Source organism: Lissotriton vulgaris, chromosome 10 (genome assembly GCF_964263255.1).
Source record: "Lissotriton vulgaris chromosome 10, aLisVul1.2, whole genome shotgun sequence".
Lineage (NCBI taxonomy): Eukaryota > Metazoa > Chordata > Amphibia > Caudata > Salamandridae > Lissotriton > Lissotriton vulgaris.
This window is the reverse complement of record NC_141698.1, coordinates 267,617,304-267,642,116: the sequence shown is the minus strand read 5'-3', so window position 1 is coordinate 267,642,116 and position 24,813 is coordinate 267,617,304. Positions and strand designations below refer to the sequence as shown.

The 24,813-nt window shown below is 48.6% G+C and overlaps 2 protein-coding genes across 2 annotated transcripts in view; one reads left to right on the top strand and one right to left on the bottom strand.

Annotated features, from left to right (window-relative positions):
* The window catches only part of LOC147685096 (uncharacterized), a 1,199,247-nt gene that overhangs the window by 582,606 nt on the left and 591,828 nt on the right, over nucleotides 1–24,813 (bottom strand). The window lies entirely within an intron of this gene.
* LOC147685097 (uncharacterized) lies at nucleotides 53–6,041 on the top strand. The gene is made up of 2 exons (XM_086942280.1): nucleotides 53–1,822; nucleotides 5,900–6,041. Exons 1-2 carry the CDS (start codon nucleotides 423–425, stop codon nucleotides 6,039–6,041), a joined length of 1,542 nt encoding a protein of 513 aa, XP_086798406.1. The 5' UTR covers nucleotides 53–422.

The window sequence follows — 24,813 nt, the reverse complement described above, 5'->3', positions numbered from 1 at the left end:
CCCCACCCCTGCACCCTCTCTGTTACCCAAACCTGTGTTCCTTATTCCCGGTACCTTCCTTTCCCCACTGTCCGTTTCTGACCCCGTTCTTGCACTACCTGGGTGAAGGTGTACAGTTGAGTCTCTCTGTCGACTCGATCAGACTAACGGTCCTTTGTTTCTTTCCTCTCTTCCGGTCCTCCTGGGAGTCTCCCCGTCATCGAAATCTACCCGGACCATCTGCGGACATCACGAAGAGGAAGAAGCGACGCCTCTGTGTTCATCGCCTGGTGCCACACCCTCGACCTGTTGGGACTATCTATACTGTATATCCAGAATAAAGACCAAATATTGCCCACTACATACGGCCTCCTCGCCTGCTTTTCCGGCCCGCTACACTCACTCCACGACATTTGGTGTCAGAAGTGGGATCTGCTGGAGGTATGGAGGCCGTAATAAAGAAGATGGCAGAGTCCCAAGAACAATTCGGGAAACTTATGGAGCAGTTCATGAAGACTGCCGAAGACGACAGAGGTCAGCTCCACGATGTTCTGAAAGGCCAGGGGGCGACCCATGAAGATACCATGACAAAGCTAGCAGACGCCCTGGGCCAACAAAGACCGATGACCTCTCTTCCCTCTGTCGTTCTTCAGAAATATGTCCCTGGAGAAGATCCGGACTATTTTTTCACAAACTTTGAGAGGATAGCTCAAGCCGCCAACTGGCCTGCTGATCGGTGGGGACAGTATTTGGGTCCACTCCTCACCGGTGACCTCCAAGCGGCCTACCAACAGGCCAATATCCAGGGCAACACTCCCTATGCTGACATTAAAAGGTGCATCCTAGAACGCCTGGGCATTGATGATGATACTTACAGGGTGAAACTTCGTCAGGCCAGGGAACAGCCCCAAGAGAATCCGAGAGCACTCTCCTTTCGGATCCGCGATCTCGCCAACCGATGGTTGAGACCCGAAACCTCTACCAAGGAGAATATTCTGGAGAAGATCTATCTGGAACAGTTCCTTAATTCCTTGCACCCGGCTACCCAACGCTGGGTGAGGCAGCACTCCCGACTCACCCTTGAGACCGCTATAGAGATAGCGTCTGCATATAGCAGGGCACAAGAACTTCAGCGGGGCAAAGACGACCACCCCCACAGGCCCCTGCCTGCTACGTCCACTCGCCCAACCCGGCCTCCCCAAGGCCGTCGACCTGAACCACCACCGCTGTTTCCCTCCCCCGTAGTGTTCCGAACCCCGACTCCCGGACCCCAGTGTTATTCCTGTGGTGGGTTCGGACACATTGCACGGATGTGTCCCCAGAAGGAGGAACCGATGGAGGTCGGTTTCGTCAGGAACTACCTGTGCAACCCTCCCGGTTACACGCCACCGCCGTTCTATTGTCCAGTGTCCATAAATGGTCAGCCACTGAGGGCTCTCGCCGATACTGGATGTCGACAGAGTGTTCTACGACCCCAAGACCTTGTCCAGCCTCTAAGCAAACCTACTGGGGTGGTAGCCATACAATGTGTGCATGGAGACACTAAACAATATCCCACCACTCAGGTACGAGTCCAACATTCCCAAGATCCCGGGACCTCTCTCACCGTGGGCCTTGTGCCCGCATTACCGGAACAAGCTATTTTAGGGAGTGATTATCCGGGACTTCCAATGCTCTTACAAAAGACTTCCGACTCCCTAACTCAGTGGTGGAAAGAGGCACCCTATCCCGAGTGTCCCGATCAAGTACCCGAACCCAAACCCCACAAACCGAGGAGTCAAAAGAGAAGAGAAAAGAAAGAACACCTCAGCGCTTATCCTGCCATTATTGACGAACACCCCTGGCAGACCGACCAAGAGTTCAGGGCCGCCCAACGAGAAGATCCTCTGCTACAGGAGGCGTGGGGAAAAGCACTTGATCACGAGGACCCCTTACAAGTAGGTCCTTACTTCATTAAGAAAAACGGGTTGTTATATCGAAAAGGGGGGCCCCAACAGAATGCTCAGTTGCTTGTTCCCGGCCCCTTTCAAGACAAAGTCCTTTTTCTGGCACATAGTCACCTTTTGGGGGGTCATTTCGGGGACGAGAAAACCAGCCAAGCCATCTTGGAGAAGTTCTATTGGCCGGGGGTGTATCAAAGGATCAAGACTTACTGCCGCGAATGCATCATATGCCAAAAGAACAGTCGACACAGACCACCCCGTGTCCCGTTACAACCCCTCCCTGTCATAGATGTTCCCTTCAGTCGCATTGGGATGGACATAATCGGTCCCCTCTTGCCCTCCCGTAGCGGGTGTCGCTATGCCTTGGTCATAGTAGACTACGCCACCCGCTTCCCGGAGGCCATACCCCTCCGCCAACCTACCACACAGGCAATAGCGAAAGCCCTGATCTCCTTGTTTTCGCGGGTTGGCTTCCCGCGGGAAATCCTCACCGACCAGGGCACCCCATTCGTTTCAGCCCTTATGAAACGGGTATGTGCGGAGTTAGGAATCAAGCAAATCCGGACCTCTGCGTATCACCCGCAAACAGACGGGCTCGTAGAACGATACAACGCCACGTTGAAACAAACATTAAAAAAACTCTTGGGCCTCGAAGCGAAGAGATGGGAAGACATGCTTCCGTTGGCCTTGTTTGCGATCCGTTGTAAACCTCAGAGCAGCACGGGGTACTCCCCATATGAATTGCTGTACGGACGAGCCCCCCGTACCCTCCTAGATATGGCCCAGGAAGCCTGGGAAGCTGAACCGGACCGGACTCGTCCACTCCCAGAATATATGCAAAACCTCAAGACACATCTGTCTATGATTCGCGATATTGTCAGACAAAACTTGGTGACCGCTCAGGACAACCAAAAGAGACAATATGACAAGGGCACTCGCAGTCGGGTCTTTGCTGTCAACGACCTAGTGCTCCTTATGATGCCCTCGTCCGACCAAAAATTATTGGGACAATGGCAAGGACCCTACCCCATCCTTCGGCAGGTAACACCCGTCACGTACGAGATAGAACTGGACCCTACCCGAGGCACCACTCAAATCTTTCATGTTAACCTGCTAAAAAAGTGGGAAGGACCCCGTCCGGTGCTGTCGGGAACCAAGAAGAACCTCATCCTCCCTTTCGACCCTTGTCTCGATTCCGACCTTAACCCTGTACAAATTCAGGAACTTCGCCACACCTTGGAACCCCTGAAAAGCGTCTTCTCGACTTCCCCTGGTCGAACCACGGTCACCGAACATAGGATTGAAACCGAACCAGGGAAAGTGGTCCGCCTGAGGCCGTATCGAGTGCCAGAGGCCCGTAGAGATGTCATCCGTCAGGAAGTGGAAGTCATGCAACAAATGGGAATAATTGAACCCTCAGTCAGCGAGTGGAACTCCCCTATCGTATTGGTACCGAAACCTGACGGCTCGGTCCGTTTCTGCATCGACTTCCGGGAGGTCAACAAGGTCTCCAAGTTCGACACCTACCCCTTACCCAGGGTGGACGAAATGATCGAAAGAATAGGGCAAGCAAAATTCATTTCCACACTCGATCTCTGCAAGGGGTACTGGCAGATACCCCTCCGGGAACAAGATAGAAGAAAGACTGCCTTTTCCACCCCGGATGGGTTATATCAATTCCTGGTCATGCCCTTTGGACTTCATGGCGCCCCCGCCACCTTTCAAAGGGCCATGAACCAAGTCCTGAGACCCCATACAGCTTACGCAGGCGCGTATCTGGATGACATCGTCATCTTTAGCGACAGCTGGCCCCAACATCTGCAGCACCTTTCCAGTGTTATCAGCTCCTTAGGCTCATACGGATTTGCCATCAACCCGGCCAAAACCACGTTGGCCGCGAAAACAGTGAAATACTTGGGGTTTCTTCTGGGGGACGGCCTGATCAGACCCCAAGAGAGCAAAACGGCAGCCATCCGATCCCTCCCGTTTCCACATACAAAGAAAGACCTCCGAGCCTTCCTAGGACTCCTGGGGTATTATCGGCGCTTTGTGCCCAACTTTTCTCAAAGAGCGGCAGCCCTCACGGACCTGTTGAAAAAAACAAACCGCTCAGATGAACAATTCAGAAATCCCTCCTCGGAAGCCTGGCATGCCTTTACAGACCTCAAAGAAGCCTTGACGTCGGGTCCTGTGTTGGTTCCCCCCAATTACTCAGTCCCTTTCATCCTACAGACAGATGCATCGGACTACGGCTTAGGAGCCGTATTGTCCCAGAAGGATGCCCTGGGAAACGAACGACCCATTCTGTTTGTGAGCCGCAAACTCTTCCCCCGGGAAAAACAATATGCGGTGGTGGAAAAAGAAGCTTTAGCCATCAAGTGGGCGGTGGAAAGCCTTCGGTATTACCTTGAGGGTAGAGACTTCATACTTTATACAGATCACGCCCCTTTGGAGTGGATGGCTAGAAACAAAGGTCAGAATGACCGGGTCCTGCGGTGGTTTTTGTCTCTCCAACCCTTCCATTTTCAAACCAAACATAGAAAGGGTTCCGATCAAGGTAATGCGGATTTTCTGTCCCGGTATCCACATTCTCCTCCCATTACAAGAAGGACAGCTAGGGGAAGGGGATGTGATGGAACGGCCCGTAAAACCCTATCTGAGGACCCAATCCCCCCTATCATGCCTTGTCCGACACCCCCGGGACTGAGTTTACCTCACCGAAACGCCAGCACCGAGACAGGACGCCGAGCAACCTCCATCACCAACGAAACCCCGCCCTTCTCTCTCCCACAGGAGCCAACCCGAGCAACAGGAAGGGAGGAACCATATCCAGCTGACCCCGGAAGTCCCGCCCCCCTGGCAGAGTCAGCACAGGATAAAAGCCCGGATTCAGCACAACAAGCTGTCGGAGTTTCGTGGCAGGACCCTCTGGCTGGAGACGGAGAAGGTGACCAGACGTGCGAGGAAGAAGTGTGGACAGAGGAGTGGTGGAGTCCCTTGGAGGTGGCTGGAGAGCGGCCGTAACTCACTGGAGAGTTACGGCGGACCGCGTGAGTGCCTTTTGCCTCCTTTATCCCTACTCACTAGGAGTTCGTGTTAAAGTCCCTGTATATAAACCCCCTCTCTGCATAGTCTCACTACCCTTGCACTGTATTATAAGTATATAGCACCTCACTGTATAAAGCCCTTCCGTTACTCGCACACCCCACCCCTGCACCCTCTCTGTTACCCAAACCTGTGTTCCTTATTCCCGGTACCTTCCTTTCCCCACTGTCCGTTTCTGACCCCGTTCTTGCACTACCTGGGTGAAGGTGTACAGTTGAGTCTCTCTGTCGACTCGATCAGACTAACGGTCCTTTGTTTCTTTCCTCTCTTCCGGTCCTCCTGGGAGTCTCCCCGTCATCGAAATCTACCCGGACCATCTGCGGACATCACGAAGAGGAAGAAGCGACGCCTCTGTGTTCATCGCCTGGTGCCACACCCTCGACCTGTTGGGACTATCTATACTGTATATCCAGAATAAAGACCAAATATTGCCCACTACATACGGCCTCCTCGCCTGCTTTTCCGGCCCGCTACACTCACTCCACGACATGGGGTTACTGCTTTTTCCAGATCTGCGCTGGCTGGCGCAGAAAAAAGAAGAACTGACGTCAGCACGCGGAGGCGGCGTCTAAGTACTCCGATGATGTCATCACGGCGCCCACAACGCCGACGACGGACGTGGAGCCGCAGACGACGCCTACCGACGCGCAAGGGTACTGCTACGCAAAAGTTTCCGGATCCAGTCTGACGCCTGGGGATATTCTAAGGTAAGGAATCTATCACTAACGTGTCTCTTTCAGATATTAGATTTATTGTTCTATTCAACAAACAAGAACAACAGTTAGGGACCATTTTCAACAAACAATGCCCCATAATACAAAAGGATCCTACTATAGGTCCGTTTCTCCTGAAAAACCTTCCATTACATTTAGGAGAGCTCCATCCATGAGTAACGCATTAGTGAACAACAGCCTTGAAGTAATACAAACGAGTCCAGGAAAGGGTTCTTCAAATGTTGCTCATGCAGAGCATGCCATTTTGGAGTTAATATGTCACAATATAAACTGCATTTAGTGACAAACCAATAAAACTAGATGGGTTTTATACATGCAAAACTGATCATGCAGTGTATGTCTTAGGATGCTCTTGCAAGATTGAATTTGTCGGTAGCACTAAACTTTAAGTACATGTTAGAATCCTACAACACCTGAGAGCCATAGCATACTCTGCCAACCTACTCTGTAGCCCGACACTTTAAGCAGTATCACAACAACAATCTCTGCTGTCTCAAATATTTTGTTATCGACTCAATACCTAGGTTGAGGCAGGGAGGCAACCGAGAAGCACTCCTTAGACAATTAGAATGTCGATAAATATTGAATCTAGATACTAGAATGTCCAATAGGTTAAACCTTGAGGAGGACTTACACAATTTTTCGGGAGACAGTCAGAGAGGAGAGATAGAAAATACCAGCAGCAAAGACTGATTGTGAAATTACAAAGAAGTAAACAACAGCAAAGATTTGAAAGTTTTGCACATGCATGTGCTAAGCATTGTGAGTCCATATATACTATTACTGTCACAAATTTTTGCAATTTAACACTTATTGCACTGATATCACTTTACTAGAAAGAAAGTAGATAAAAACAGACTACTCATAAACAATAAACGATCACAGAAGTGGGACTTCACTGTGGAAGTACAACATTGCTTAGATCAATATACAATAAACTAATTCGTAAGATAGCACTTGCTAATACACAAAGTGTGAGGTAGTTTTTAATTTTGCTTTAGACTGTCACATGAGAGGGCCTAATTAAGTATTATGGACCAGTAGCAATTTCAATATGAATCACTTTGGCACAATTGTTAAAGTCGGAGTCAACTAACATATTTATTTGGGGGCGTGGCCACGGAGGCGACCAAGATGGCCGCAACTGCCTGAAGCCCCGCCGGTCGGGCGGTCAAACTCGCTCCTTACTAGATGCAGCTGTGCTTCTTCCCTCCCAGACGCCGTCCTCCAGGGCCCGGAGACATGTATGGCACGATAGGAGGCCAGAGGAGGAGAGGAGCCCCGAAGACACCGGGACCTTGCTGCGTCCTGCTATGCCTGAGCGCGGCGCCGCCGGGGACACAGTGAGTCTGCACCCCTAGCTGCCCTGAGTTTTTGCCGATTCGCCCTCCGCTGCCTACCCGGATTTCCTCCTGCTGCCTGCTCTTCGGCCGCTGCCTCTCCGGTCCGGTCCCGGCGGCTGGGGCGGGGCTCGGGCCTTTTTGGGCCTGTTGCGCGCTTCGAAGCCACGGTCTGGAGTAGTTGGGCTGCCGGCTCTGGGAGGCGGGCTTGGGGGAGGGTTCCGGGCTTTGGGTGGGGGTCGGGTGTTTGAGGCTGAATTGTGGCGGCTGGGCTCCCCCCCTTGGCTCCCCGGGGGTGCCCTGTTACCGTTGGGCTTTGTGAGCCTGTTTTTGTGGGGCTCCTCTGTGAGCGCTCCCAACCTGGCGGTTTGGTCTGGGCATGTAGCAACCTGGTGCTGCCACCCCGGCGCTGCGGATGTGGAAGGCTCTACCCCAGCGGCCGGCGCATTGAAGCTCCCCCATGACGTGCTTGCCTGGGACCCCTGACTTGGTCTCCGGATTGCTGTAATGTTTGGACCCTCTATGGCCTGTGGCTCCTGGTTACACTGCACATCCTCTGCGCTGTGATTGACCCCTGCCCTGCCTGCCTGCTACTATTGCACCTCTGTGAAGCTCGCTTTTGGGTAGCTCACCAATCTCTGCTCCCTTCTGGACATACTTGTTGGCTGTTGTCTGCACTTTCTCTCGCCGCCACCTGCTCTCAATAGGCCTCATCGTTGCTACAACCAAGCCCGCTCTCTCTCCCACTCGGAGTTTCCTACCTGGCTTCTGAGTTCACAATTCTGCGCGCTTGGCCTCGCCTGCCCTGATTTGCTACACCTCCTTGGTCCGCCCCACGCGATCCTTTGAACAACTTACCTGCGGGCCTGCGCCGCATCGATCCCCGCTCTCCGTTTTGCGACTATGGTGAAAAAAGACCCCAAACAAACCAAGCTCCAATTTGATAAGACGCTGGGAGCTGCGTCAGATGCCCCGACTGATCAAGCCGCAGAAGCCACACTCCCTCCAGAAGCGGACGGCTCGGCCCCCCTGGCCATGCTGGCTGAAATGAGAGCGGGGTTCAAAGCTCTGGATGCCCGGTTTGACGATCTCGACAGAAAACTGGCCGACATGAACATGAAAATCCAGGGCCATGACCGTCGGCTGGATGTGGTGGAGTCCAGAGTATCGGACCTCGAAGATGGGGCTTCCTCCTCTTTGAAGCGGCTGGAACGGGTGGAGAAGATTCTTAAAGAGGTGGCCATTAAAAACGAGTATTTGGAGGCCAGGGGGCGCCGAAACAACATACGCATTCTGGGTGTCCCGGAGACGGCAGCAACTGGTCGCATGGACTCATTTGTGGAATAGCTACTTTCCGATCTTTTTGGCAGAGAGTCCTTTACCCAGGGCTTCGTGGTCGAGCGGGCTGCCCCCATAGATCGTTGGGCCCGCGTCCCAGACCTGGCTTACCTCCTAGACCCATCATCGCTAGGCTCATGAACTTTCGGGATAGAGACACTGCCCTGCGCGCTGCTCGTGAGCTGGGAGAGGTCCAGTGGCAGGGGAGCAGGTTATTGTTTTTTCCGGATTTCACCATCATGGTGCAGGAGGCCAGCGCAAGTTTCAGAGTATCAAGGCAATGCTTAAAAACTTGGGGCTCCGCTACGGCATGTTGTATCCAGCTCGTCTTAAGGTGGACATTAACGGCAGATCGCCGATTTTTGACACTCCAAATGAAGCTCAGCAGTTCTTCTGAGACTACAGGAGAGATCTAAACGGTGTAGCAGGGGGGTCCAGAACTACTTCTCTATCAATGCAGGCGTCGCAGTCCAGCGTGGATCTCTTCTGCCATCCCGAGACTGGCTAATTGTTGCTCATATGGATATGCTCCTTTAACGTGTCTTATTAATGATGTTTTTTTCCATTTCTCATGCACACTGCTTTGTACAATGTTTGATCGCTGATTTGCCCGACTGGCGTGGTGTTGCCATGCTCCATGGTGAATACCTTTGTGGTTTGGTTTATGGTTCGCTATGTTTGGGTCTGCCTCTTCCTGGGGTGTAAGAGGTTGGGTGGGGGGGTTTGTTTTTTGTTTAGCGATGGTTCTTCCAGTTTACAGACAATGCCGATTGTTGTACGAAATGTGATACATGCATGCACAGCTCAGACAGTTTTGATGCAGTTGGGATGGCACAATTAGGAAATGTGCCCGGTCCTTTCGGGCCCTCACTATTAACGTGGAATGTGCGTGGCCTGAATAACAACAGGAAGCGCAGACAGGTTCTGAATTACGTAGCTCGGCACAAGGTAGATATCCTTTTTATGCAGTAGACACACTTGTCTGGCACGGACGGTGCTTCGATGGCTTCTGGCTGGGATCCCCACAGATTTTTCTCCAAATATAGTAGATATGCCTCGTGGGGTTTCTATTTTTATACACAAGAGAGTTCAGTTTGCACACTATACCACGTACCTGGACCCGGATGGCCGTTGTTTAACAATCTGGGCTGCTGATGGGACACAGGGTTACCCTGGTGGGAGTGTATGGCCGGAACACTGACTCCCCCTCCTTTTTTCACTCCTTATTGACTCGCCTCCTTTCCATTGACACCGGACTTTTGATCATGAGTGGTGACTTTAATCTTCTGATGAACCATTCTAGGGACAGCACGGCTGCGTCCCCGACACCAAACCACAAGCCGACGGGCCCTCAGAGAGATTTGTGCGCAATACTCCTTAGTCGACGTGGAATTACATCTACAACTTCCTGCATTCACTCATTATTCTGGGTTCCACAATACCTGGACGAGGATGGACTATTGGCTGGTTTCTCCTGGGGTGGCAGGATGGATAGGGACAGTCCTGACTCTTCCCCGCACCCTCTACGATCACTCCCCGGTGGTCCTCCAGCTACGCATTACCCGGGCGGGTGGCTTTGAGAGGCAGTGGCGATTTCCTGGCCGTGCCTTGCTGGACCCTGTTTTTAACTAAGAGGTTAGACGGACGATCGAAGACTATTTTGACTTGAACGCCGAGTCTGTCGACACATGGGCGGTCTTATGGGAAGGCTTCAAAGCCTATATCAGACGGGTCTGTATATTGAAGCACTGTGGTGTCTTGCGCGATTTGCGCTCCACTCTGGGCCGTATCGAGAAAGATATTGCTGCTATTGATTGCAAGATGCTTGACGCTCCCAATGAGTCCTTGACTACAAGCAGGCTGGAACTATGCGTGGAATTTAGAGACGCTGCTGTTAGGGAGCTATCGTTCCTTAATAAGCATTGTGTAGCACGACGGTATGGTGATGGTGAGCGCCCGGGTAGGCTCCTGGCAAACACATTGTGCCCTCCTCGAGGCCCCACTTATATAGTTTCTATTGCTGGGCCCAATGGCACCCCTTTACATTCCACCCCGAGGTCTGCGATCTTGTTTCTTTCCCATTACAAATCCCTTTACACCTCTCGCCTATCCGGGGACCCTAGCAACCAAGAGTCCTATTTATCTGAGGTGGCCCTGGTTTATCTGGAACAGTACATGCAGGACTTTCTTTTGGCTCCCATCACCCCCGATAGTATTGTCGAGGCTATTGATGCCTTGCAAGCATCCTTGGCTCCTGGTCTTGACAGCTTCTCTGCCAACTTTTATAAAGCATATAAAGACATATTAGTGCCACGATTAGTGGAAGTTTACGCCGAGGCTCTTGAAGTGGGTATCCTCCCCCCGACATTTCGAGAAGCGGTGTTTATTTTATTACCCAAACCCGGGAAAGACCCCATGCTCTGTGGCTCTTACAGACCACTATCCCTGTTAAATCTGGATTATAAAATCCTGGCCAAAGTCATAGCCATCAGACGATCATTATTGATGGAATTCATTATATCCCCGGTACAGTCGGGCTTCGTTACTCACAGGTCCACCTCTCTTAATCTTCGGACGTTGTTTACAGTATTACACCTAATTGAGCCCTCCACCCCTGCTGCCGCTATTTTGCTCGTAGCCGAAAAGGCGTTCGACTCTCTCAAATGGCTCTTTTTCCTCTCAATTATACGTCGTATGGGCATGCCGGAGTGTTTTATCGCGACAGTTGCCCTATTATATACTAAGCCCACGGCCCAGCCTCGCATCAACGGCACACTGTCTGATCCTTTCCCTTTATCACGCTGCACACGGCAGGGCTGTCCTTTATCCCCTCTTCTTTTCATTTTGGCCATGGATCCCTTAGCTCGGCAATTCCAGGAAAACCACTTGCAGCGTGGTCTGCAATTCCGTACAGGCCCTCTGTTGACACTGTACTATATGTTCGAATGCCCCAAATCAATCTGTCCCCCTTAATTCGGGAAATCATCCGGTTTGGTGAGTTCTCCGCCCTTCACATTAATTCGCATAAATCTGTTATCTTCCCCCCTACGGCTAGCACCACACCCTGGCAGTGCGAATTCCTGTTAAAGTGGTGTGACGATTCAGTCAAATGCCTCGGGGTCCACATACATCTTGACACCAATTTGATAATCCGCCTTAATTATGGCAGCGCTATTGGATCGTTGGAGTCACAGGTCACGAAATGGCTCAGACTGCCTTTGTCCATGGCAGGTAGAATCGCCATTATCAAGATGGTAGTTCTGCCCCGCTTTTTGTACTATTTTAATAATATTCCCATCCCCCTCACCAAGACTTTTTTCTCGCAGCTTCGCTCCATACTGCTGCGCCTGGTTTGGGGGGACAAGACACCCCGGGTCAGTTGGAAGATCCTGACTTTGCCGCCGAACAGAGGTGGGCTTGGTGTCCCAGATTTTTATTTATACTATTTAGTTGTGCAGTGTTGCTACGCATATGCTTGGTTCCACCCAGACGTACGCATCCAATATTTAAAGCCGTTGGCCGATCTGGTCCTTTCGCGACAGCTTCTTACACTCCTTCCCTCTGGTTTCCCTCGACACCCCGAGATGTCCAGACGGTTTCCACCACGTGCTGGGCTTGGACCAGACTGCGCAGACTTTTGGGACTGGATTCCTCATATTTCCCTGCCTTGCCTAATTCTTCTCTCCTTCCGATCACCGGGGAAACTCTGGCCAAGCGCACTTTGGTAAAATTTCATATACACACGCTCGGGGACTTGTTCCCTGACGGACATGCCGTTTCACTGACGGAAGAAGATCGCTTTAGTGAGCGTTCCTTTATGGACACATTTATCCTGACTCGGGTGCACTCTGTTCTGAGAGCCGGATTCACGTCCTTTCCTGTAGCCCCGGTTGGAATTCCTCCCCTCACCCTTCTGATTCAGAATCCGGACGGTGCACATCTAATATCCAAACTTTACAGGCTGTGTGGATCACTTAAACCCTTCGATGGCTCTGGGATCCGGGCTGCTTGGGAGGCAGGCTTGGAGGGGGGGGGGGGGCGATCCTAGACGTCCAGTGGGAGCATTGCTGCAGGGCTACAAGCGTCGTCTCTTTGAATAGTCAACATAAATTACTCATTTTTAAATTCCTTTGTCGGATGTATTACACTCCCGCCAGCGCGCACAGAATTGACAAATCCAGGCCCCACCATTGCCAGAAATGTTTAGCGCCCTTTGCTGACTTTGCGAACCGCACTTGGACCTGTCCCTAAGATCCACCAGGATTGGTTGAACGTCCATTCCACTTTGGGGGACATATTATCCATGCAACTCCTTCCTACCCCTGAGATCGCACTTCTAGGATATGTGGCGAACTTCCCCAAGAAGGTACGCAAGCTGGCTGCGCTGGGTTTCCTCTTGGCCAAACGGGAGATTGCGCTGTTGTGGGGCAGCAAAAGCGCCCCCACGTTACACTCTTGGTTGAATAGCCTTGCGTTCTGCAATGTGAATTGCGAGGAATTCAGTACCCTGCTTTCCCGCTCATCCAGGCCAATTGACATTTGGGGCCCTATATCTCCAGGCGTCAGGCAATGCATGACTCTCAGGTGCAGGCCGGCATTACCCCAGAGGGCGTGGGTTAGATCTCCGCTGCAGTTGTGATCAAATTGCAAGGCAATTGCTTGTATGTCATGTGCATTATATTTTCTGCAATTATTCTCGGATGTGTATATTATTTTTGGTCCCGACACATTATTCTTCGTTAATATTTTATGTATCTTGTTTTTATTTGATATGTCTTGTTAATCCTTCACAAATGATGATCCATCCGACTGCATTGTATCTTTAACGTCATGTCTTTATTGCAAAACTGGAAAATAAAGCTTTTATAAACTAACATATTTATTCCACACAGTTGACATAGCAATGTTTTAACATTATACACATGTATATATTCACATTTTGTCTCAGACTCATTGTCAGATAAATTAATTCTGGTTCATGTATTTTACATATTTAATTTTATTTTTAAATATGTATGTTTCATGTGCAAGTTATTTATGCTACAATGCTGCAATAACAATATGCATGCTTAAGGACGAAATAAACATGGCACAAACGAAAAGTCTGTTTTTTGCAACCAAACAATAAATGTGTAGTCTGTTTCTAGTGGGTATTGTTTGGACAGAATCACGTGAGTAGTTGAGATATAGAGATATAGAGATATAGAGATATATATATATATATATATATATATCTCAAAACAAAACCCTTTCAGGCATAGAGTGACGCATAAATCATGCAAAAAAGGAGAGAACTCTGGATAGTTCTCAGTTTAGGTGGAAAGCAGCTCCTGTTAGAGCACTCTCAACACCAGCGACACTCTAGATCTGCTCATCTCAAATGTCTGTTTTTCTATCAAAGTCTTTAAGCATAGGATTAGCACAGTGCCATCCATGCCGAGATAGAAAAGGACAAAGTCTTTTGCCATTTCTACAGCAAAGTCTTTAAGCATAGGATTAGCACAGTGCTGTCCTTGCCGAGCTGTAAAATGAAAAAAAAAACATTCATCACTCCAGGCACAGTATTACAGCTATGAATTGGTAAAATACCAACTCAAGCCAACCTGAAATGAGTAAAAGAAACCCCTGACACAGTGTTTCGCTCTAATTAGAGCTCTTCAGAGAGCTATAGCTTTGTCCAGACAAAAGGGAGCACCCAATAAAAGTCAAAACAAAACCCTATCAGGCATAGAGTGGCGCACAGATTATGCAAAAAAGAAGGAGAGAACTTTTGGTAGTTCTCAGTTTAGGTGGAAAGCAGCTCCTGTTAGAGCACTCTCAACACCAGCTACACTCTAGATCTGCTCACCTCAAATGCCTGTTTTTCTATCAAAGTCTTTAAGCATAGGATTAGCACAGTGCCATCCACGATGACATAGAAAAGGACAAAGTCTTTTGACATACTTTTGAATTTCAGTATCAGACATATGCCATTTGTGGGGTTTCTATACAGAGAAAAAGTCAAAAGTAATGCATACCAGCATACCGAAAGGCTTCCAAAAGAGCAGGTGGCATATGTAAACTTCCTAACTAGAAGAAAATATCCCAAGTAAACAACCTCTTGAGCATGCAGCCATAATCAGAGAAACAAAGGGGAGGGAAAAACCTATGCAATAGGTATTCTTGTACAACAAAACCTGTCAAAGTTTTGAAAGAATAATATCTGCTAACCACAGCAGCACCACATCGGGTGACATCAACAGGTGGAATTTAGACATCTATGGCACTGCCACAACATGGTCAGCCGTGCATGAAACAACCCCATAAAAACCAAGGAAAGGGAAAAAATGAAAGAGGCATATAATTAGAAAGAGAGAAATTAGGACTCTGGTTCACTTGGTCTATCCCGGAAACGCCTTAAAGCGAAGTTAGCCTGGGCACCAAAAAGATGGGTGCCATCAAAGGGCATATCAACCAAAGCAGTTTGGACAGCCTCTGAAAAGCCTGAAGTACCTAACCAGGCACGACGACGTAGTGCCACAGAGGGTCCCAAGGCCCGACCCACTGAATCAGTAGTATCCATGCCACATCTAATGATCAATTTAGCTGCCTGTTTGCCAACCTGAATCAACTAATCAAGATTGGATCAGAGGTCATCTCGAAGTGACGGCAACATATTTTTTTGTTGAATACCACAATACATGAAAAAAATGCCCGAGAACACAAGACGTCTTAATGGACCTTAAAGCAGAACTAGTTGAGGAAAAAATATGTTTGCCGCACGCATATTCCCTCCTAGACTCTTTTTCCAATGGGACATTAGGTGGATAATCCATATTATGTGAGGCTGAAGCAGCCTATACCACCAAAGTACAAGAAGTAAGATGTCTTAGGAGACAAGCCGGATGTCCAGGAGCAGGCTGGTGCCTGCAAGATATATCATAATCCACTGAGACCCCCATATCAGTATTAGCCCTAGTACCCAACTAAATGTCGTTCAGGGCCTCACTAAATGGGAGAACAGGCTCCACCACTATGTGACACTGACAGAAGATATCAATTAGGGGATCAGTAGACTTTTTCACAAATGGAAGACACAACTCTAAGACCAGAGCCACTCTCCTTAAGATTTTACACACACTCAATGTATAAATCCGAGACCAATTTACAAAAATAGTACTTTGGTATATTTATTTACTAAGACCACAACACTTTCATGGAAGCAAATATGTTTAAAAAAAAAACTTTTCAGTTTCAAAAGGGGACAGGTAAGGACCAACGCTGCACAAACAGCGGCAAAGGTGTGGCTGGGTGCAGAGGTCAAATCTGGAGTTAGGGCCAAATGTTAACCAAAGGAGACAGGGGGTGCTTGAAGTCATGCTGCTTGCAGGTAAGTAAAGCGGCTGCTGGGTTCAAGCTTTGAAGGTTTAGGCAAGCACAGGGGGGCCACAAGGCAGCACCCGACATACAGGGGCGGCCGGGCGTAGGACGCAAACACGGTGTAAGGCGCCCAATGTAAGACAATGGAGGAACTCCGTTTTGGAAACAGGCTGCAGATGTCAAAACGGAGGCTGCATGAAGTCCACCAGCGATAGCAGAGGTACGTGGAGATGCTGTGGGTCGCAGGGACACCCTCAGTTGAGCTCTCTAAGGGCCACGGGCTTCGGGTGCAGGTGTGTCCTTGGACATCGGGGGTCTCTGATGGGAGCCGGTCGCGGTTGAGGGGAGCCTTCAGATTTACACTGCAGGAGTCATTGTGGCGTCCAGGAGGGGTAAGCCAATGCTGAACTTGGACTCTGGATCACTGGGGAACCTTTGCTGGACTGGTAGGCCACCTGGACTCAGGTCGGAGGCATTGGGTGCAGAGTGGTCAGGAATCATGGATCCAGAGAGCACCGGAGTCCTTTGTCTTGGTTTCTTGGGGATAAGTCTGCTGTCTTCAGGAGTTCTGGTCTTTTTCGAAGGCAGGTAGTCCTCCCAAGGGTTTTGGAGGTTGCTGGCTGCAGGACAGGCGTTGTTTTCTTTGCAAGATCAAAGCTGCAGACAGGTCGGTAAGGTTGGGGCCAAGTCAGTGGCTGTCTTCAGTCTTCTCTGCACAGGTGTCCTCTGCACCCTCTCTTCTTAAGTCAGCAGGATCTAGTTTCAGGATCTGGGAGAGCCATCTAAATAATAGATTTAGGGGTGTTACAGGGGAGTAGAAGGTAGGGACCAATTGTTTCCTTACTAGGGATTAGACTGACAATTATGCCACCCTCCAGTGGGAGGGTGACATAGCCCTAGCCTTGACTGGATAAGTTCCACCATCTTCAAGATGGTGGGCACTGAAAAATGTGCTTCACTTCACCTCCAGCACCTGAGGGGTGGAGCTGGTGAAGGGGGACACACCTATTCTTCCTACGTATTCCCCCCAGTTCTCCCACCAAATGTGGGGCTTTAAACCGTGGACTGCCATCTGCTGCTATCAGCAGAGGCTGGGGTTGCATTACAAAGGCAGCAGGCCTATGAAGCTTTCTTCTTAAGCACTGTGCCCATCCTGCAAGAGGAGGTGTGACAACTCCACCTAGGATGTGCTTTGTTTCTAGCCACAGAGAGCAGATGCTCTCCAATGAAGGGTCCAGAAAAATGTCTGGTGGTGGCAGGCTGCATAAAGCCAGTCACAAACCACCCCAGGGTTGGTAGGTTTCAGGGGGCATCTATGAGGTGTCCTCTGAGTACATGGTTTAATCAGTGTGGGTTTATTAAGAGGAGCTGTTTGGTACCAAACATTCCTGGGTTCAGAGAAGCCATCATGGCACTGGGGAACTTGAGTGGTCGAATTTCCATCCCATGTACTCTATGGCTGCCCTGGCACTTAAAATATCTAAGCATAGACTTAAATATTGTAGGGGCATAGCTGCTCATGCAGATATGCCCACACCTGTGATATAGTGCACCCTGCCTTAGGGCTGTAAGGCCTGCTAGAAGGACAATTTATCTTAGGCAGTGCTTGTTGGCATGGCACACAGGCAGAGTCAAGTTTGTCGTTGTTCACTGCACCAAGGTATATCAGCTGCATGGGCAGTGCAATGGCCTTGGCGAGGGGTCCCAGGTCTGTATCCCACTGTAAAGTCCATTCCTTGCAAGGATATGGACCACCTAAGCTGTTTGGGCTTCTCACCTTTCATCTGTTGTAGCCCTCTGAGATGCTTGGGGGCTGTCTGAACTAGGAAGCGAGTGCCAAACAGGCATGGGCTCAGCTTCTTCAGGGCCCAGACCACAGCAAGACTTCCCTCTCTATGGCACTCCAACGCTGCTCTCTGGGAGTAGTCTCCAATAAAAGCAACAGGTTGGTCAGAGGCATCTGCCTGCACAATAAACTGCTTGGAGTAATCTGGAACTGTCAGGACTGGGGCATAACACACTGCATCCTTCAGAGTGTCAAAAGCCTTTTGACAGCTCACTGTCCAGTTCACTTTCCTGTGCATATTCTTGGAGGGAGTTCTGTGAGGGGGGGTCACAATGGACCCATAATCCTTCCCAAACCTGTAATATCCAGACAAACCAAGGAATGCCCTGACTTGGGTTAGGATGTTTGGTGCTTCCCAGTCCAGAATTGTTCAGCTCTTGGGATGGAGTGGCTGAACTTGGCCTTCACCTACAAGGTGACCCAAATATACAACCCTTCCCTATCTGGCAATTACTTGCCTTGATAGTGAGGCCTGCACTTCTCATAGCTCAAGGACCTCCCCAAGGTGGATCAGGTGATCCTGTCAGGTGGAGTTATAGACATCATTATCCTCCAGATAAGCTGTACTAAAGGATTGCATCCCAGTGATCGTGTACAGTTTAGCTTCAAGGGATTTGACCCTGTATGTTACACTACACGAGGAATCCACTATAAAAATATTTCCAGTTCAACTTTCCTACTGAATACAACCACTGTATGACACTATGTGCAACACTTGAGAACTAAGATGTGTTAAATATTACATGACCCTTGAGAAAGCCCCAGCCCAATGGGCCAATAGGGGGAGAAACACGTGTCGGCTGCACAAAAATCACCAACATGTTGAAATATACTATGAGTATGATGAAAATCTTTATCTGAGAATTAAAAGAGAAACATCACAAATGAAATTGACTCAATGTGTCTTTTTGCATACCATACCTGCATGATTGAAAAAACATAATAAAACAATAAAATAATATTTCTAGTCAAACAGGAGTACGCACTCAACCTTTTTAAAATTACTTATAACAGAGCAAGGAAGGTCCACACCTCGAGCAGCATCCTTCGCTAAAAGAAATGGGCACTATTTTCCAGGGAGAGAGTAATAGGACCTTATAACTCGAATACTTCTACCTTCTGGGACATCCCTGACCAGTAGAAGTGATTAACTAATCTACTTCATGTTTTCATGTTGCATCCTGACCAAGGTGCCCAGCTACGGAGATATCATGGGCCAAAGTGAGGAGAAACTCTCTAAACTTCTGAGGTACTACCACTCTCCTGGTTGCACCAGGTTTGGAGTCTCTGGCCTCAGTGTATAGGAGCCCATCATCCCAATAGACCCAGTGGGTGCCATTGATATCACCCTTTTCCTGTGCAGCAGCTTGCTGCCTCAGGCTTTCAAGAGTGGGACAGGTGTCTTGTCCCTAGCACAGATCCTTCCTAGAGGGTCCCCCTGGGCGCAAGAGCTCTGCCGTATAAGGCCCAAGCTCCTCAGGCTCAGTTCCCTCTGAGTATAACAAGTTGCTGCCCTGAGAAGATGGGCTCTGACTAGGAATCTGTTTAGAAGCTGGTCCCCAACACTTCTTACCTTTTCTCTTGCAGGACTGGTCCACTCTTTCAGGAGGATCCAGCACCTCTTTTTCACTCTAGGCTCTGCTCTGTGCTCTGGCTTTTACACAAAACCTGTATGGGATCCCTAGCATTCCTGAATGGGTCCTCAGTTCGACTTCAATCCAAGAGGAAGGCTCCAGATCATTTCTAAGCAGACAGTCTACAGGGATGGTTGGGGATACAACCACTTCCTTTTGTCCAACTACTCCCCCCAGCCAATAGATACCATAGTTATGGGGTGGATCTTTGTGACATTGTCAGTGACTGGATAGGTCTTTCCAATCGAGTACTGTTCTGAGTAAATTAGCTACCCTGCCACCATGGTGACACTAGCCCCAGTATCTATGGGCCTCTACTCTGGTACCATTAATCAAGGGGTGCTTCCTGTCTTTTTTAAATATTCGTGGGCCGGCAGCACAAGATAAGTCTACCCCTCCCTCAAAGACTAGAGTTGCCTCAGTGGGGTCACTGACATAATCAGGCCACAAATGTATGACGGAATTCTGCATGCGTTTTTCACGCATGCCTTTGGATCTCCGTCATTTGAACGAATGTAACTTTAGCAAGGATTTGTTCTACACTCAAGTCATTCTAACCACTATCCTTAGGGGGGTGCTTAATATTGGAATAGTTTGGATTTTAATTCCAAAAACACTCCACCACTGCGACCCCGTAAAGCAAGTCGTTGTAACGACTTGCATGCAGAACGGTTGCATGCTAAAGACGCTTTTGTTCTGTTGCCGGTGCTGTGAAGGCACAGCGTGATTCTGGCTTCGTCCTAAAGGACGTTTCCCTCAGGCCACACCTGGGATCCCATCTGGACATTAGCAACTGTGTGTAGTGCAGGTTGGCCAGAGGCATTTTTCTTATTTTTACATCTAGGGTTCCCCAGTTCAGTGTCCCAGTGACCTATAGTCATGACACCAAGCCTTTTTGGGATCCCAGTTCTTCCCCTGGTACCCACCCTTTGGCTGTAAAGAGTCTCTGGCCCACCCTCCTAAGCAGATTTTTGCAGGCCTGAACAAGACTTTTTTTTTTGGGTTGCCCTCTTTTCCTTAAAGGTGGAGGGGGTCTTTTTGGCCTCTTTCTTTTGGTCTTCCCCACCAGTGGTAGTCTTGGTCGCCTTGCCTTAACTCAGTAGTATGCCTTCTTCCCTATTCTTGAGAAAAAAGTGAACCTAGGTCTACCAGGAATTTATGTAATTTCTCTTGGTGACAATTACTTAAAAGTTGCTCCTTCATTCTCAAAATCATGTACATTGTCAGCATCTAACCAACCTCCAAGTGTTTTCACTGAGTAGTCTGTAAAATCTACCCAGGTCTGGATCTAGGTTTTCCGAGCCTCCCAGAATCTACTAATCCTATATTCCTCAGTACTAAACCTAAAGCCCTCAGTCAGGGTACTCTTCATGAGGACATAGGATATAGCATACATCTCCCTGGGTGTCAGGAGTCTATCCCTGAGAACATTTCCCACAGGATAGCACTCCACAGCATCCTGTGGACCTGCCTGCCAAGACAGACTCTCCCACATTCAATGAACCACTTAGTGCTATCATCACACTCAAATGATTTAGGGACAATCCCTTTGGGGATTTTAGAATCAAACGATTCTACCTGTTCTCCATTAATTTGCTGCCACCAGAGATGGGTCCTAGACCCATCTCAGCTCTTTCTTTTTCTATGGCCAAGAGTTTAGCCTATACACTTATCCTCTTAGCCAGTTTCAGAAGATCTGCATCTTCAGTATCTACCTCATCTGGGACAATGCTGGTGTCACTCCCAGTAGTAATACTATCTGAGGTGGTAAAGCTGGAGTCAGAATCCTCCTCTACCTCTGGGGATTCATCTTCCTCTTTCCCAGAGGGGATGTTATACTTGCCAGGGCCTTGTAATCTTCTGCCAGCAACTGCTGCAGGTAGACGTTTGTGGGTTTAGGTCCCATGGCAAGTTTCCATGCCTTGCACAGTTATCGGAGTTGGGTCTCTCTCAGATGTGCATAGCAGGCCAAGTTGAGCTCCTAGAAGGTCCATGGGTTCTCAGACATGGTGTTTAACGTAGTTAGGGTCTTATTAGAGACGTAAAAAAATGTTAAGACTGGTAAGGCCTAAGCACTTTACTCACTTTCAATTGCTAAGCAGTGGGGGACGTAACCAAGGCCCTAACACTAGTTTAAATACATTTGGAAAGAATTCAAGAATTCCAAAGTCTTTCACAAAAGGCAATGTGTGGATGTATTCTTCTGGGCACTTATTGTTTCACAGTGGTCCAACAAATGCAAAGTCATAGACCCCACCGCTGCTCCACTAATGTGAGAGGCTCGCTCACCATATACCAAACCAAAAAGAAGTATAGTTTATACTAGTGCAGTGTTAATGCATTTGTTGTACACACAGTGGCAGTAAATGCTACATACGCTTAATTAATACATCCAAGATGAATTTACTAAAATAGTACTCTGGTATATTTATTTACTAAGACCACAATACTTTAATAGAAGCAAATACGTTTTTAAATAAAAGTACATTTCAGTTTCAAAAGTAGAAAAGGTGCAATTTTCAGTCTTTCCAATGTTAACCTATGGGAGGAAAACAATAATGCGGTTTTATAGGTAAGTACACAACTTCTAGTTCCAGGCTTCGGGGTGTAGGGTCAGCAGAGGGAAATGTTCAGGTGAGCACCAACGCTGCACCACCAGTGGCACAGGGGCGGCCAGGTGATGAGGTCAAATCTGGAGTCAGGGCCATGTTAACCAATGGAGACTGGTGGTGCTTGACGACACGCTGCTTGCATGTATGGACAGAGGCTATTGGGTTCAAGTTTTGGAGGTTTAGGTGATGACAGAGGGCCACACAGCAGCACACAACATACACCACCTGCAGCACAGGGGCAGCCGGGTGCAAAAATGGCACTGTTTTCTTTGCCGGATCTTTGAAGCTGCAGACAGGCCTGTAGGGCTGAGGCCAAGTCAGTGGATGTCTTCAGTCTTCTTTGCACCGCATCTTCTTCATACTCACTTCTTAGGTCGGCAGTAACCCATTTCACTGTCTGGGGGAGCGATCTAAATACTAGATTTAGGGGTGTTACAGGGGAGCAGCAATGGGTTGCTTAATTGGGGTGGCTACACCCACTATTATGCCACCCTCCTGTGGGAGGGGGTATGGCCCCAGCCCTGGCTGGATAAGTCCAACCATCTTCAAGATGGTGGGCACTAAATAAATGTGCTTTACTTCGCCTCCTGTACCTGAGGGGTGGAAATAAAGTGCAGGTTTGAACAGGGGCTGCCATCTGCTACTAGCAGCAGTGGATGGGTTTGCATTAGAAAGGCTGCAGGCCTTTGACGCTTCCCTCTCGAGCCCTGTGCCCATCCTGGTGGAGGAGGTGTGACACCTCTGCCCAGGATGTGGTTTGTTTTTGGCCCCAGAGAGCAGAGGCTCACCACCCAGGGGTCCGGAAACATGTCTGTGTGTGGCAGGCTGCTCAAAGCCAGTCAGAGACCACACCAGGGTTGGTAGGTTGTCAGAGGACAACTCTGAGATGCCCACTTAGTACATGGTTTAATAAATCCAGCACTGGCATCAGTGTGTGTTAATTAAGAGGAGTTGTTTGGTACCAAACACTCCTGGGTTCAGAGAAGCCATCATGGTGCTGGGGAACTCGAGGTCTCGAGTTGTACTCTATGGCTGCCCTGAGACTTACAGTATCTGAGAATAGACATAAATATTGTAGGGACATATCTGCTCATGTAGATATGCCCACACCTTTGATATAGTGCACCCTGCATCAGCGATGTAATGCCTGCTAGAGGGGTGACTTACATGTACTTTAGGCAGTTCTTGTTGGCATGGGACACAGGCAGAGTTCCATGTCGACTTTGTTATTTTGCTCTGCACCAAGGCATGCCACATGCAGGGGCAGTGGCATGGCTTTGGTGAGGGGTCCTTAAGTGACCCTCTTCAGTTCCCATGCGCTAGGTACCAAGTGTACCATTTACTAGGGACTTACAGAGGGTTGAAGTTGCTAACTGTGGAACAGTTTTAGGTTCAGGTTCAGAAACAAGTTCATTTAGACAATGTGTCCATAAAACATTCTAAAAAAGCTCACTTGACAATTAAAACATTTAAAAAGGAACCCTCTCCTAGCTACCCGAGCCCCCCAACCCACTACATTTCATCATTAAAATTCTGTTTAACAGATCATAAAAACCGAGCAATTACAACTGCCACATCTAAATAGCGCATTTCTGACAGTAGCTCCACAGCTTTCCTCCTATGGAGAGCATCATATTTAAAAAACAGGTCTTAAAAACGTAATTCGATTGGCGAGATAAAAGACGCAGTCCATAACAATATGCGTGAGGGAGTATTTAACTTTCATGGGGCAGGGGCAGACACCACTATTATTCTGCACCATGATCCTGTGTGGGCAGGATGAGTAGATTGGATTACATCCCACCCTAGCCCTAAATATTTCATTTCTAAATCCTGGGTCTGGTAACTTTGATAAATAGGAACAAACATTATCCTAGCTCAAAGTAGAAATCGAGAAGCTAATGGATGATTTCTTCCTTAGATACAGCAGGTCAATCGATTCAGACGCAATAGCAACAGATTCTCTCAATGCACGTTTGCCTGGAAAGGGGAACCGAGATATAATTGTACCATTATTTAAATGGAGGTTCCCAAGTGCAATTATTTTGGTTCTTACGGCCTTTGCTCACATTCTTTCACTGCTTCAGATCTCATCCCAACACAATTTGGAGACTTTGACCGCATCAACATCCTCCAACAATGTGTTAAAGTATCTTAGAGCCCAAGTAGAGGCCGCCATGTACCAAGAAACCAGATTGCACTCTCTCATTGTGGCCTAAACCATGGTACCTTGGGGGAGTGATAGAAGACTTTTAAGCACTACCCCTTCCAATCTATCCCATTCATAGGTTGGATCAAGGGAAAAAACCTCTCTTCCATACAGGCCTAACAGAGGTATCGTCCCTTCATAAGCCTTTAATATTGGAATAGGAGATAGCCCCCCAAACCTACCTTTGAATCTTGACAGACAGCTGGCCTGCAATAGGGCCTTCTGCTTAGTGGTATCCCAATGTGCATCCCAATTCAGATTCCTCCTAAAAGTTAAGCCCAGATATTTATATTGATCAACCTGCTCCACCTCCCGCGTATCTAAATGCCAGGTAAAACTCTTTACTTTTTTTCCAAAGATCATAATCTTAGTCTTTTCCAAATTGATACGGAGCTGGTTCTGCTTACTATAAATTGCCAAATTATTTAGTTTCCTCTGCAGACCAATTGGGGTATAATCCAGTAATACCAAGTCGTCTGCATAAAGCAGACAGACGATATGCTGGTTCCCAATTTTTGGCGAAAAGGACATAGATTGGGAAATAAAGATTGGGAGGACGGCCAAAAATAGACCAAAAAGCAAGGGTGCTAAGACGCACCCCTGACGCAAGCGTTATCAATAGTGATGCTTTGTGATAATCGACCAGACTTATCTAACTCCACCTGTGCCCAATTACCAGAATGCAAGGATTGACGTGCCCCAAGAAGGTTTGGA